This window comes from Lissotriton helveticus, chromosome 9 (assembly GCF_964261635.1).
Source record: "Lissotriton helveticus chromosome 9, aLisHel1.1, whole genome shotgun sequence".
In the NCBI taxonomy this organism is placed as follows: domain Eukaryota; kingdom Metazoa; phylum Chordata; class Amphibia; order Caudata; family Salamandridae; genus Lissotriton; species Lissotriton helveticus.
In genome coordinates, this window is record NC_136070.1 from 566,794,230 (window position 1) to 566,810,574 (window position 16,345).

A 16,345-nucleotide genomic window follows, 5' to 3' on the forward strand; every position below is an offset into this window, starting at 1 on the left:
ACCTGCCCCACTCCAGTCCAAAACAACCTGCCCCACTCCAGTCCAAAACAACCTGCCCCACTCCAGTCCAAAACAACCTGCCCCACTCCAGTCCAAAACAACCTGCCCCACTCCAGTCCAAAACAAACTGCCCGCTCCAATCCAAAACAATCTCCAGAACAATCTAACAATCTGCCACCTCCCGTCCAAAACAATCTGCACCACTCCAGTCCAAAAAATCTTCCCCACTACAGTCCAAAACAATCTACCCCACTCCATTCCAAACCGCCCCACTCTATCCCAAACCATGCACTCCAATCTACCCCACACCAATCCAATCCACCCAATCCAATCTACCCCACCCTAATCCACCTCCCCCAATCCACCCTACTCCAATGCAAAACAAACTCCCCCACTCAAACCCAAAACTATCTACCGCACTCCAATCCAAAATAATCTGCCCCACTCCAATCTACCACACTCTAATTTAAAACAATCTACTCCCACTCCAATCCAAAACAGTCTTGCCCACTCTAATTCACTCTATTCCAATCTAAAACAAACTTCCCACTGCAATCTAAAACAACTTTATCCACTCCAACTGCCATCTCCAATAAAAAAAACACTCAAATCTGCTCCACTCTACCTCACCCCAATCCACCCACTCCATCCGAATTCACCCCACACCAATCCAATCCATCCCACACCAATCCACCCCACACCAATCCACCCCAATCCACCTCACCCCACTCCAATCCAAAGCAATCTGCCTAACACCAATCTACCCCACTCAATCCAAAACAATCTTTCCCACTCAAATCCAAAACAATCTGCCCCACTCCAATCAAAACAATCTGCCCCACTTAAATCCAAAACAACCCACCCCACTCAAATCCAAAACAATTCGCCCCACTCAATTCCAAAACAATCCGCCCCACTCAAATCCAAGACAATCCGCCCCACTACAAGTTGCCCCACTCCAATCAAAAACAATCTGCCCCACTCTTGTCAAATCCACCCCACCCCAATCTAGCCAAATCCACTCTACCCCACTCCAATCCACCCCACCCACCCGATCCACCTCGCTTCACCCCAATCCTATCTAACCCACTCCAATCCACCCCTAGCTAGCCAAATACAATCTACCCCACTCTAATCCATCCCACCTCACCCCAATGCACCCCAATCCATCCCACCCTACCTCAACCAATCCATCCCAATCCACAGCACCAAATCAAATCCAATCCACCCCACTACAATCCAACCCACTCCACTCCACTCCCTCCCCAATCCAAGTAACTCCACTCTAGTCCACCCATTTCCATGCCACCCCACTCTAATCCACATCATTCCAACTTAATCCAACCACCCCACTCTACTGCCCTCCAATCCACCCCACTCTAGTTCAATCCACCCACCCCACTCTACCCCAGTTCAGTCCACCCCACCCCAGTCCACCCCACCTCACCCCAGGTCAGTCCTCCCCATTCCAATCCAATGCAATCCACACCCTTCGAGTTCATTCCAATCCACTCTAAATCACCCCACTCCAAACCACACTACTCTAATCCAATCCACCCCACACCAATCTACACGAGTCTAATCCAATCAAATCTAATCCACCCCACTCCAATCCACCTCGCCCATGTCAATCCACCCCACTGCAATCCAATAGACCCCATCCACTGTCTGTCACTGAACTCTAGTCCTCTCTACTCACCACTACGAAACTCTACTCTCCCCTACTTCACTCTACAACACTAAACTCCAACAAGTTCAGTATATGACACTCTATTCCCCCACTCCACTCTAGGCCACTCCACGCCACTATCTTTAAGCCATGCTGAACAGCAGCCGTACTGGCGTACAACATGACAATAACGCATTGCCAAAACCAATAGCTCTTGTATAGCTTTGCCAATGCTTGTTGTAGTCATTTCACACTCAGACTCAGAATTTGTGAATAACAAAAGTGGTAAACGTACCCCAAAGTGTAATGTTACTCAAAGGTGTAAGTTGTCTTTGTGAATCAGGCCCCATTGTTTACTTGTACTTCCTATTGAGAGGTTTAGGGTATTATAGAGTGTACTATGCGGTTTCATATGAATTCAGCATAAATAAGCTGGGCTATATTTATAGAGAAGCAGGAACGACCGTCAGGCTCGCAGGTGGAGGGCACGGTGGGGAGGGGCCCACGGGCAGCTTTTAAAAAACAAATTAAAGAAAAACTAAAAAAAAAAGTACCTTGCTGTCGCCGCATCCCACGTCTTCTCTCCTGCTCGCCTGAGTCCGACTCCAGGTCAGATAGGAAGCAGGCAGCTAGGCTCCCCTAAGCTAATCACAACGCTCCAATGGAGCGTTGTAATTGGTCTGAACAGAGGAGTGCACATGACTATTTTGGATGACAAAAAGTCATTTCACACAGGAGTGTCTACCTCTCCTCCCCTGCAGCTTTGCCACACCCCCTCACACACTGCCGCAGCAGGAGGAAAAAATAAAATGATAATAACATCCCAATTATTATCATTTTGTTTTTTTCCTTTCTTTGCTGCTCCTGGCAGTGGGGTGACGCTTCTCTGCCATAGCGGAGGAGCTGCCACTGGGCAGAAGATGTAATGCAACTATGATTCCATCATGAGGTTACTCAAGTTCTATTACCTGGGCTTTTTTTTATTAGTTTGGTCATTTTTAATATTTATTTACATAGCAATTATCCAAATTAAAAGGCTGTATTAGAACGACGAGGATACTTATTCATGTATACCATTATTTTTTAGCAATGCATTTTGCTAAATGGCTTCCAAAATAAAAACCCTATAGGAATAGAAAGCAGTAAGAAGTCCACACAGTGCTAAAGTCAGGATTGCCTACCTGAGTGACCTCTCGTAAGCGGTAACAGACGTCCTCCGCTAGCATGGCTGCGATGTCATCTGTGAGGTCCACGCCCACACTCTCGGCCATCAGCTTCACCGACTCTCGCGGGAGCTCCACGAAGCGCCGTTCCTCCCGCTCCGACATGGCGCCTGTACCACACTGAGGCCAGTAGAGAAAACCACAAAGTGCTCAATTTTCATACTTTAGGTTATATATGCATCTAACATTTACTGTAGCGCTCGTGTTTTTTGATCTGTTTTGTTCCTTGTTTATAATTTTTTTTTTATAATACATTTTTGAATTTTACATTGTTCATTTAAGTTATAATTTTTTATGGACATTGTGAGAAAATTGCATCATAAGTGCAATAAAGTTAATAATAACTTACAATTTGAATGATATGAATAAATATAAAGAAAAAATGCATATATGATAATGACTATGCACCAATAATTTACACTTACATCTATAAAGATAAATAGTATGGTATACAGTTGAATAAATATGGTGTGAAAGACGTTAAATATTTAAATAATGCAAGCAGCATATATAAGAAATATAAGTCTTAAAGAATGAATTGTATGTTAACTCAATAGAAATATCAATTGAGCATATAAATAAAACATTATATATAACTACAAATATAGGAAATAGTAACATGACAAATCCCAGTCCTTGAGAAGTAATTCATCTGTAAAATCTAAAATTGTGAAATATATCAAGAAAAGAGTATTGAATAGAATATAGAAAAATAGTTGATATAAGAACAAAGCGTATCAATAGAAGTTATGTGAAGAGAAATGAGAAACGAGATGTCAATAAGATATAGTACGAATAGAAGAAAGTTAGAAAAGATAGAATAGGGGCGTGGCTTGGACGCCAGAGGAATGGCGACGTAACTTTGGTCTTCCTCCAGGCGGCAAACGATTCCTGATCCGAAAGAGCGGCTGGACGGGCTTGATTGAGCCCAAAACGCATGACTGGGCGTCGGAAGCCGTGATCAAACAGCGATGTAAGTTTGAGGCGATTCCGCTCGGAAGGAGCTGTGGAAATCGCCTTTCCCTTTCACCGCCGGCGGACGCGCTTGCCGACGGAGCCTTCACCCGTCTGCATCCACGAGGCTCCCCGGTCCGCCTACGGAGCTCCGATGAGAAGGCCTCGCGCACACGGCCAAACACCACACCGTGAGTAAGAGCGAAGCGAGTGATTCCTACTCGGATCGCTAGAAGTTAAAAGCTCCATAAAATGAAATGACATTACAGTGCACACATGAAAAAACGGAATGAGAAGGTAGCGATCAGCTAAAATGGCGGACTTTGCCGATATGCATATCCCTAGCTGCACGAACTGTACCCACGATGTCGCCTGACCTGACTCTTGGGAATCTCAAGTGTTTTTGAATACACACCATCACTGCACTGTGTTCAGAAGGTGCACTTCAGCCAATATTACAGGGGTATGCAGAGATGTTTGATCTCACGTGCTACTATCTCTAATGAATAGCGTGTCCAGATCCATTAAGTCTTGCCAAATATGTGACTGAAGCATTGAACTTTACCCAGACCATGTATTTGGGACACACGCGTGTCTGCCATAAATCTAAGTGTTCTATCAGCAAATACGACAAATGCAAGTGAATACAGGCATAAACAAGCAGCGGTGAAGGCAAATATCTATAGACGTTACATCTATGTTCTTGCCTGATGTATGCATTGGAGATTCACTTGCTTGACGGTTAGCGCACAGCAAACTCCTGTCCTGGATTACAAATAAGGGGCCTGCGGATTATAAAATAGGAGTCCTACACCAGTGCGTGCATTCATTGTACTACTATCGAACTGCCATTCACCCGTGCTGTCCTACCACATTATCGCTGTCAACCACGTAGTGCTGACACAAGGTTAGCACCTGAGGTATTGGTGCCGTTGCTCTGCATTCTTCCAATACAAATACTGAAACACACTAAAATGAGTGACGATAAGAATGGCAAAACCCCTAAACGCCTGAAATCTGATCCGCCGACACCGATCAAAGGTAGGAAAGATATGGCAGACGCTATGGACACTATCCTGAATAGGCTAGATGAAGTCAGAGATCTGGCTAGGTCCACCAAAGAGGAGGTTACTGCTATAAGACAAGACATTAAAGATATTAATTCAAGAATGACAGAATCTGAAAGCAGAATAAGTAAACTAGAAGATACGGAGAATAAAACCTGTGGAGCTATTAAAAATCTCACCTTATGCTCGGACCATCTGGTAAAGAAGATTGCGGAGTTAGAGGACAGAAATAGAAGAGGGAACCTGAGAATTTTCGGAATTCCAGAAAAATCAGAAGACAGCTATGGATCGTGTGTCCCATTCCTTGAGAACTGGTTTACACAAGCGACAAATTTAACCTTTACTCAACCATTAGAATTTGACAGAGCACATCGAGTTCCGGGACGGATAACCAAAGATCAAAAGGGGCCGAGAGCGATAGTGTGTAAACCACTGAGATACCAACACACAGAACAGATCCTCTCTTTCGTTCGCAAACATAATCATGTCTTATGGAGAGAGCATAAGATTTACATCTCACAAGATTACAGTAAGGAAACAATGGACGTAAGGAGAGGTTTTCTTGCACTGAGACCACAATTGAAGTCACTCGGTTTCATGTATGGATTTGTTGGTCCGACAAAGTTCAAAGTGACGATAAGAGGTGTGACTCACATATTCTCTGACCCACAAAGGCTGCGCCATCTACTCTCTATGCAGGAGGAGGCCAATATGGAGGTTGCTTTCTCGAGTCAGGGAGGTGCTGGAACCACAGGCGCCACTGGACTTGGTTGACCTGTAAATTTCCCTTTTGCCTAGGGATCACAAGTATATACTGCTCCGAATGTGTGCCTTATCCGATCTTAAATGTTCTTTGCTGCATCCCGCAAGTGCACTCGTGCTGCTCATAATGTTCACTTTATGCGGTATTCATTGGCTTACTCTACTGTGTTATGGGGTTGGAATGACATGTTCCTCTAAATGATTACTGAATGCTTATTGAATAATGTCTGATAGATCTAGTTGATACCTGTTGCTGTACTGTCCACTAAAATGGTCTCCAGCTGGTGGATATGGTGTTGTTCACTCGCACGACCTATACTTTAAAAATATGATACAAATAGTTTTTTCAAAATCTACTCATAATGGTTCTTTGTCCTTAGAGACATTGCGTTTATAAGTGAAGCTGTCTACTGTTATACCTTGTTGATGGTTATTGGAAGTTGTCTATCCTATATTTCCGGACCAAGATACGATTAGTTTTCTCTAAATCTAGTCATAATGGCTCTTTGTCCTTCAAGATATTGCGTTTATAAGTGAAGCTGCATACTGTTATACCCTGTTGATGGTCATCGAAAGTTGTCTAGCTCTCTTGTTAGCAATTGTTCCAGTAGCTCAAACGTTAAATTTTGTTGACTACGCTTGCTTGGAGGCGACCTCGTGGTCGTTCCCGAGTCGCCATGCTCCTATTTTCCTGTGGGGGAGGGAGGGGTGGGACTGGGGGAAGGGCGGAGGGAGGAGGGTGGTATGGGGGACTGGGGAGGGGGTCTAATTTCTCACTTTTTCTGTTTTTCTCCTTTTTCTTTTATTCCACACACTGCGCACGCTGTATTATTTTGTATTCCGAAGCTTCCGCTCTGTTTTTCAGAACATTGCCAGCCCTGTGATTAATGCGAGTTATGTTACTGCTTATAGTATCAAATGTACGGTATGTCAAATGTATGTCACTGCCTGTAGTGTCAAATGTATGGTGCTCTCTTTCAGATCTGAATCCCATACATACACATGTGTTATGGTACGATATCAGACGCTGCATAATTGATGGCTCCAGTTGTAGATACCCCAATAGGGACAACAACCATAGCTAATCTTAAAATATTGTCGCTGAATGTGAAAGGCCTAAATCAGCCGGTTAAACGCCAGAAGGTGCTTGACTATCTACGTAGGCAACGTGGGGACATAGCTCTGTTGCAAGAAACTAAATTAGAAACGAAACATTTTCACACACTGCGAAACAAGTACTACACTGAGGTAATAGGCTCTGGGGCAATCTCTAAAAAGAATGGGGTGGTAATGCTTGTAGCAAAGACTGCGAATGTGGAGATACTTTCTTCCACCATGGACACGAAAGGGAGATGGGTATCGGCGAAATTATTTAAAGATGATACTGATTCTTTTTTCACGTCAATATATGCCACTAACGCCCATGATCCGTCTTTCTGGCTAGGCCTCACGAAACAGATAGACTCCATCCCTGATACGGCAGTTCACATTTTAGCAGGTGATTTCAATCTTCCATATGACCCGGTGTTGGATAGAGATTCCAAGTGCGCCTTTCGCCCAGGTAAAGCTCACAAAGCGTTCATGAAATTATGCAATAGGTTCCATTTGGTAGATACGTGGCGCTTGCTACACCCTGATGGTAGAGATTACTCCTTTTACTCCCCACCACATGACTCGTTCTCGAGAATTGACTACATACTCGTTTCTAAAAATGCGTTGGCCAGAGTTGAGAACTCGGACATAGCCCCGAGACTGGTTTCTGATCACTCTTGCGTCTCTCTCACACTTTCTAATGTCACGCCAACCACTCGACACTCTATGTGGAGATTTAATGATGCTATTCTTAATGATACGAAACACAAAGAAGCCATTGACCATGCCAGCACAGATTTCTTAGCTACAAACAAAAAAGGGGACACTTCGGATACCATGAGATGGGAGGCGCTCAAATCAACCATTAGAGGGATTATCATAAAAATATCCTCTGCAATTAACAAGAACCGACTAGCGGTCTTGTTGAAATTGGAGGAGGACATCTCTACACTCCAACGCAAATACCTGAATAATAGAAACCCTGAAGATCTGATTGAATTGTCCAACCAAAAATACACATATAATAAACTTATTAGTGAAAAGGCGGGAATTTGGCTTGATAAAAGGAAGCGTTTTAAAATCTGTGACTCTAATAAGGCAGGAAAAGGACTGGCGGCATATCTCAAATTTAAAATTCAAAAAAACGCCATAACCTCCCTGCTAGACGGCAATGGCGCTCCGAGCTCTGATCCCAATAAAATTGCGAATATTTTCAGAGAATTCTATGAGAAACTATATGCTAGGAATGTACATGTCGACAAGGAAAAAATGGAGAAATATCTCTCAAACTGTACACTCCCAACACTCACTCCCATAGAAAGGGAATCCTTGAATGAGCCGGTCTCTGAGTCAGAGGTCATTACCGCAATCAAATCCCTCAAAAAAGGGAAAGCCCCTGGCCCGGATGGCTACACGGCGCCATTTTATAAGACATTCGCCCACGTTCTAGCTACTCCGCTCTTGGAGGTATTCCAAGAAATTAGCACCACAGGAGAAGTTAAAGGAACAATGGCTGAAGCCGTAATTGCAGTGATACCCAAAGAAGGCAAAGATTCTAAACAGCCAAAAAATTACAGACCTATTTCGCTGATCAACTTAGACTGCAAGCTCTTGGCCTCGATTCTTGCTAAACGCATCCAGAAGGTTTTACCGTCCTTGATACATCCGTCACAGGCGGGATTCCTGAAAAATAGGTTGTCAAGCGACAATACTAGAATTCTGGCTCACGTTATTGAAAAGGCACACCTACTGTAGCGATAACATTGGATGCAGAAAAAGCGTTCGACAAGGTTGATTGGACGTATTTAAATGCGGTGCTTCACAAATTTGATCTGGGTCCTCTTTTCACTAAATTAGTCATGTCCCTGTATGCCTGTCCCTCCGCTAAAGTGAGAGCTGGTGGTGCTTTTTCCTCCCCTTTTAACCTAGAACAAGGTACAAGACAGGGTTGCCCCCTGTCCCCGTCCCTGTTCCTTCTAGCTATTGAACCCTTCTTGTATTACATAAGGGAGAACCCCGAAATTCCTGGAACTAGATTCACAGGATGCACAATTAAACTGACGGCCTACGCCGACGATGTGCCGGTCTTAAGTGAAAAAGCTGATAAAGCTATTCCTGCATTACTATCCACAATTGAGGAATTCTCATGTGTCTCCGGGAACTCCCTGAATAAGGATAAGACAGAAGTGAAATTACTAAATAACCTGGGTGACAAAAATATTCTGGGTGACTCGGGGCTTACGTGGCAGCCAAAGAGCTTTAAGTATTTAGGTATGGAATTCGAGAAAGACCTGATAACCACCCTAAAAATTAATGAGGATATACTCTATAAGAAAATACAAAAACTATTAGATGGATGGTCGCCGAAGTTCCTCTCATGGTGGGGTAGAGCGGAGACGCTAAAGATGATGATCAGCCCCTTAGTAAACTACATGGCGAGTATGCTCCCCATGACCTTCACGGAGGATTTTTTGCATGAAATAGATAAATCTTTTACGGACTTCCTATGGAAAGGGAAAAAGCCCAGAATTGCTATGAAAAAACTACAACTCCCCAAGCTTAAAGGAGGAATAGGTTTGCCAAACTTTAAAAACTACCAGACCGCCTTTCTCTGCAAGCAAGGAACGTCCTGGTTTGCCGAAGACCCAAATTATACGCCTTTGTGGATTGATATTGAGAAATCCATCATGGGCAAGGCCCCGCTCTCTGCTGCACTCACAATGGACCTTTCGCACCTTCCGCACTCTAAATACATCATGCTTAATACCAAGAGGGCCCTCTTGCGATTAGATCAAGTTCATAAGACCGGTCTGCAGATTCACAAATCTGCTTCTGCATCTTTATGGCGCAACCCATTGATCAAAATTAATGGTTTGCCCCCCATATGGGACCATTGGTCGGACGGAGGTATCAATGTGGTTTCAGATCTCAGTGAGAATAATATGCCATTACCCTTCTCGACTCTCCAGACTAGGCACTCCCTATTACCGATCGACTTTTATGCCTTCCTTAAACTTAAAACAGCTCTATCTACACGCACATTCAAATTAGCGACACCCTGGCTACAATCTATGCTACCATGCGTCCAATCCTCGGGGCACTTCGTCTCAAAAATGTATAAGCTACTTGCTCCGACGCCTAATAAAACAATGAGGAGCAATGAAATCAAATGGGAGACAGAACCAAATAACACCGGTATAGATATAGACTGGACCAGGATACACGCATCAGCACTTACACATAAAGTGTCACCGATACTATCACAGACTAAGTATATGATACTTAACAGAACATTTTGGACCCCGCAGAGATTATTTAAAGCTGGCCTACGAGACACATCAACATGCTGGAATTGCTCATTAGGTACTGGTGACCTACCACACATGTTATTCAACTGTCCCATGCTTCACACATACTGGGGAAATTTTTTTGATTATGTCGAACACATTTTTGCCATAAAGCCCAAAAGAGAATTCATCTATATTATCCTGGGAGCCATAGACCCAATAGTGGGGGGAGACCATGACCGCCAGCTTCTGGACCTTCTACTAACACTGGCATGTAAGGTTGTATTATGCAACTGGAAGTCAGCAAATGAGGTATCCTTTAATGCTTGGAGAGAATGGCTGTCCTGCATTAGAGGCACTGATAATCCCGCGCTGCACTCGTCACCGTGGCAGGTCACCAACAAAAAACTATGGCTATCCTTATATGAGGCCTCCTTTACCTTCGATCCACCATGAGATGCATATGTGACTAAATCAACGCTTAATGAATGGGCAAAATAACTATGGACTTACTCTACAGGTTTGATAAGATATCACATGGTATTACCTGGGCTAATTCTAATCGAAATGCTTATACGGAACAGTGAGCTGAAGGAATAATGAGATGATAATTTGCTATTGTTTGGTTACTGGCGATCACCTTTTTATGGACCTGGAACGATGTTTATTGTATTGTTTCATTTTCTTATTTTACTTCATGTATCATTTCCTATGTGTTGATCCATCTTTGTCTCGGCACTGTACCAATATGCTCATATGGATACTGATGATGTATTGCCGCTCTCATTTCTGCTTTTTTTTTTTTTTTCTCTTTTCAATAAAAAAGATTTGAACACAAAAAAGAAAAGAAAAGATAGAATAATAAGATAACAGAATAATAAAATAATAATACAACAAAACTACAAGTTAATACAATAATAGAAAAGCATGAAAACCAAGGGTGAATGTAGGGGGCGGGGGGAAGAGAGAAAGAAAAAAAAAAGGTAGGGGGTTATATTGTAAAATATATGATCAATGGGTATTAGTATCCACTCCTGAAATGTTATCATCAATATCCATTATTCAGGTTCAGGAAAGGCGACCAAACATTAAGAAATATGTCAGTTTGATTTTGAAGATTGTAGATTATTCTCTCATGTGATGCTGTTTGGAACATAGTTGTCAACCATTCTTCTTGCGAAGGAGGAGATGGAGATTTCCAATGGCGTAAAATACATATCTTTGCTGTGGCCATTACATTGTTCATTTATGCCAAATGAACTGTCCTGCATTGTGTTAAGATATATATTTATTGCAATACTGATTTGAATATTTTTATATTCTATATAGGTGGTGGTATTTTGAACGAGAGCAAGTTTAAATACAAACTCGGACTGCTCCATTAATTGCACCTTGAAGCCTGCCATACCGTAGCATAATGTGGACATATATGCATATCCTGAAAGTGGGTAAAACATTCATTGAAAACTCCCTGGAAGGGGCGAATTCTGCTGGAAACTGGAGTAAGAGAGCAAAGTCTCAAAATAAATCTTTGTAAGCAAGAAGTTGTGTCAAGCTTTTGTCAACTGGAAGCAGGTCCTGACATATCAACTGTGCTTCTCTAATTTTTATTGAAATATAATATGAACCTTTATCGAAGGGCTACAAAAAACGGTACTAATGGATTCATGTTTTCGTTACAGTTATATATTATTGTTCCATGTTGTTCTATTCCTTATGTGCTTATTCAGTATATTAGTTCTATATGTGTATTTCTTTGAGGCATCCAAGCACTAGTAATCCATATTTTGTGGCCTCATTCCGTTACTGTTATTTTATTCATATTACATGCATAACCTCAGATGTCTGATACCCATCTGGGCCTGTTCTGGAGAACACCCCAACGCAAATACAGGGCTAGTGCATTGCAGCCAGGACTCTAGGGGTCCTGTATTGCAGTTTTGTGAGACGTCTGCCAGAAGCACTGAAGATGAAGTTGAGGGCACTAGAGAGCCGTTTCCTGCTAGTCCTGACAACCCGCATCTTCATTTCACATTACAGCATGTGTGCCTGAAGAAAAGGTATCTCAGTCACCAATACCCAGTTTACCCCCGAACCCTCTCCAGCCTGTGTGAAGCTAGGCAGCTTAATAGCAACTCTTTGTTTTGGAGCAAGACTGACCTCCAGTGGTCACTTTTGATAACGCTCTACTGTTTCCATTGGCGTTTCGATCTAATTGTTTTGGTGCAGCTAAAATACTTTACTCGTATTTTCTCTGGCGAAAACCAGCTGTTTTACTTCACTGCTACGAAAGGTGATCCCTGGATTCTTCGCAGACACCGACTATTACTTTCAGGGTACTAGACAGTTTACCTTTGCGAGAGCTTCACCATGGATCACAACATTGAGACTCGGGTTGCTCGCCATCCAAACTCCCAAACTGTAGTCTCGAACACAAACATTCACATAGTGTGAAACCAAACTCAGTTCTGTTTCTAGCATAACAGCAAAAGATGTATAAAAGAACCGCCCATAAATACAGAAACAAATGATGGACGGAATGCTGAGTGAATCAAACGTTCACCCCCAGCCAAGAGAGCTAGCTAAGTTAAATGCATCGTTCTTAGGCTCACTGTGCCACCCCAGTTTGGACCAATTAAACCAACCACTAAAAACTTTATGTGGAAAAATAGATTTCACAACACTTGTTAGTAGTTAGTGAATTAAATTTAAATTTCTTTTACGCACCTCATCCACCAGGGACCGAATTTTTCCGTTGCAGTCTTCACATTAATTACCACAACTCCCTTTTCATAAATAAAAGCGGCGATGCATTTTGTTGCAAAGTCCAATACCTGAAGAGAAATTAAGACCAATATTGTTAAGAGCTAACTCCACTGTGGAAAGAAACTAAACTAACTTGTAACCATTCCTCTAATTTCTCCTGTGCCCCTCTTTCTTAGGTGTCCGTTTTAAATCTGTTCTCTCTCACATCTCGTTCTGTCAACACCCTTACACTCTACTAAGATTCCATATACGACTAACTTCTTTTTTAACTGCACTGGTAAACATCTTTCTAACCCTGAGAGGCTCTGAGTATTTTGACTCTGTCTTGTTCCCAACAGGTGCTTTTAATCCTCACAAAGTTTCCGGCATACTTCTTTGTGACCTTCACTGCATTTCTATTCTCAAAAACCATTTTAGTGTTTCTTACCTTGTTACTTTGTTCCTCTCCTTTTCCCTCCATATACACCTGGAGGAGGGATCTTCAATCACCTCCCCATCATTGTCCCAGGCTGGACTTACTATTGGATGTGGTTTTCTGTTTTTAAATATCTCAAAATGTGTTCTTCCTATTATTGCATGTAGGATAAGCCTGTACATCATTAACTTTGTAAGTACATCCTCTTTCCAATTCTTCCTACTACATCTTGCCAGCTATATCACTTCCTCGATCACTTTGTTTAATCTCTTAACTATTCCATTTGTTTCCGGATGATATACTGCATATCCTTTATCCTTGACACCCCTCTCACTCAAACATTTTTGTTATGTTTCTAGAAGTTAACTGTAGACCACTGTCTGCGAGTAAAGTGCTAGGGAACCCTTCACTAGGAGATTCAACGAGGCACCTTATTTTAGTATTGTTGGCTATTACCACTTTTGACCATCTTTTGAATACACGTCTATCAAGGACAACAAACATTGATCCTCCTTTCCCCTTGTATATACCCTAACAGATCAAGAGTCATTTCCTCCAAGGCTTATTCAGCAATCTTCTCACAGGTTGTACCTTTCTCTTAAGAATTTTATCAAGCTACATTTTATACACTTTCTTACCATTCTTTCAACTTGCTCATCTAGTTCCGGCCTACAATAATCTCGACATAACCGTTCCTTGGTTTTATCGATATCCATGTGACTTTCATGAGCTAATATTTAATCTAATTCTTGAATTCGGGGAGAAACAAGTCTTGTGACTCTAAAAATCATTCTATCACTTGCTGACAATTCCTTTTTGACTTACCCAAATTTCTTAGCCTCTCGCTAGAATTATTTTTCTCTTTCCACTTCTCTTTTGGAAACAACTTGTAATGACATCATTTTCCACTTCTTGCATCCATTACTCCTCCTTTATAGATTCTCCTGTGATGGTACAAAATAACATCTTCATTTAGTGGGATCTCTTCTTCATCAAATTTACATATACTATTCGTGGAAATTATTCTGAACTGACAGTCAACTATTCTATTCTTTGCACCTGGAATATATTAAATCTCAAAAGCATTGATTCTGCATCTATCCCCCTTGTTTATAAACACCTCCTTCAACAGCTTATGGTGTTTAGAGCAAAGATTTGTCCCCCCCCCAACGCCCATTCAGAATTTCAATGTCCTTTGGCCAAAATATTGCTAACTCGCCTCTCTCAATCACAGACCTGTTCAATTTGACCTTTTTCAAACTTATAGAAATAAACAAGATTGTTTCTTCTCTTCCCGTACCTTGTAATAACACTGCCCAAAAGTCTCTGGTGCTAGCATCTATTACTATTGTACGTTTTTGTCTGGGGAAAAGCTTCACAAACAAAAAGCTTGTTCTAATTTGCTTTTCTCAGTTTCAAAATCCAAGTGACAACGTTCATCACATTTGAATTCTACCATTTTCTTTAATGAACATCTCAAATTCAGTGTAATATTTGCAAAGTTATGAATACAATAGCAGTAGAATTCTGCCATGCCCAAACAGGTTATCAAAGCTTTTTTGGCCCATGTTGTGGGCATGTTTTTAGGCTTTCTCCCTTCTGTGAATTTGTGTCCAAAGTAATTAAATTCTTATTGGCTAAAAAGCATTTCTCGACTTTTAACATGAGACTTTTCCACTGCGCTTCGGAAAACTGGGGTTGGTGAAATGAGACAAAACAGAACTCTAAAAAAAACTTGATGAATCCATTACGAGTGAGGATTGCTGTTAAATCCTCTGAGTAATCATTTAGTCTTACCTAGTGACACACAGAGTCTAAATCAAGTGCTACAAACATTTTAGCATCTCCTAACAGACATAATTTTGGTTGTATGTGAAAGGGAGTATTTGACCACTACTATACACTTGTTAAGCTCTCCTAGATCTATGCATAGCCTAACATCCCCTCTATTTGTGACCTGCACCCACTGGCACCAACCACTCCATAGCTATAATTTTCTATATAATGACTGCTGTTATGAGTGTCACTAATGCTCTAGTTCCATAATCCATGATGGTGATGGATACTGTAAGGAAAAAGGCTTTTTGCAGGTTTCATCCCACTTTTTGCCCCATTTTGACTGCTAGGTGCTGGTGTAATGGCTCTGAAATGCCCTGAATGTGCTCAGACCCTTAAAATGCTGTTTGTTTAATTGGCTTATACCCGATTGGCACAGCCTAACTTACTTGTAAGTCCCTAGTATATGGTACTAGGGGTACTCAGCGACTGTAAGTTAAGAGTGTCCCGTCATGGACTGCATCACTTAATGTGTCACCTGCGGACTGGAAGGGCATTTTTAAACTGCTAACTCGACTTTGCCATTTTGATGTAATGGCAAAGCCCAGTCCTCCCTTTTTAGGTCGAGCCGAGGGCAGCGCATGCGCTGCTCGCTCTAGGAAAACGACCTCTTGAAATCAATCTGTACTTTTCACACGCTTGTGCATGTGTTTTTTTTTTGCTTTCTTTCTATTGGTCTTTGCTTGCGAAGGCAGCACGCAATTGGGCAAAGGCAGGTGATGTCCCACCTTTGCCAGGAATTGTAGCCACCCAAGGCCTACGGCTTGCTGTTAGCGCAGTGGCGAGCAATGTGCCATCTGTTTTGCACGTGCAGTGGCGGGCACAAGCACGCGCGAGTGCACCACTCCCGGGCTTGTTACTTTTTTATGTGTGCTTTTCTCGAGCACCGGGAACTGCTGAGCTGGGGACCATCCGGCTCACTAGCGCTGCACCATGTTGTGCACAAAAGGTATGTTACAGTTACCCTTATTGCAGATTGCTATGTTGTTATCAGGAACAAAGATTGGCCACAAGCTGTCAGTAACGCGCATTTCGTTCACTTTTTGTGCTTCCTTCGGTCACATACGTACTGGTGAGAGTCTGAAGGGAATGAAAGAGACAAAACTCAAGGATTCACTAGTTCCAGCCTCGGAAAAAGAGTGGGTTCAATGCCAATTGTGTGAAATGCGCCTCGAAACACGGAGGTGTCAATTACATGACAAATGCACTCAAGATGGCTCTACCAGTTGAACCCTCACCTCTAAAATCTGCAGTGGGATATAGATTGCAAGCTT

At 42.3% G+C, this 16,345-nt stretch overlaps 1 protein-coding gene across 1 annotated transcript in view; it reads right to left on the reverse strand.

Moving 5' to 3' along the window:
• The window catches only part of TAF6L (TATA-box binding protein associated factor 6 like), a 164,438-nt gene that overhangs the window by 105,916 nt on the left and 42,177 nt on the right, over positions 1-16,345 (reverse strand). The window contains exons 2-4 of the mRNA XM_078660493.1: positions 14,061-14,179; positions 12,782-12,888; positions 2,851-3,012 (exon numbers count right to left, since the gene is read on the reverse strand). Coding sequence (XP_078516619.1) covers positions 2,851-2,997 — 147 coding nt within the window. The 5' untranslated portion in view covers positions 2,998-3,012; positions 12,782-12,888; positions 14,061-14,179. The remainder of the gene's footprint in view (positions 1-2,850; positions 3,013-12,781; positions 12,889-14,060; positions 14,180-16,345) is intronic.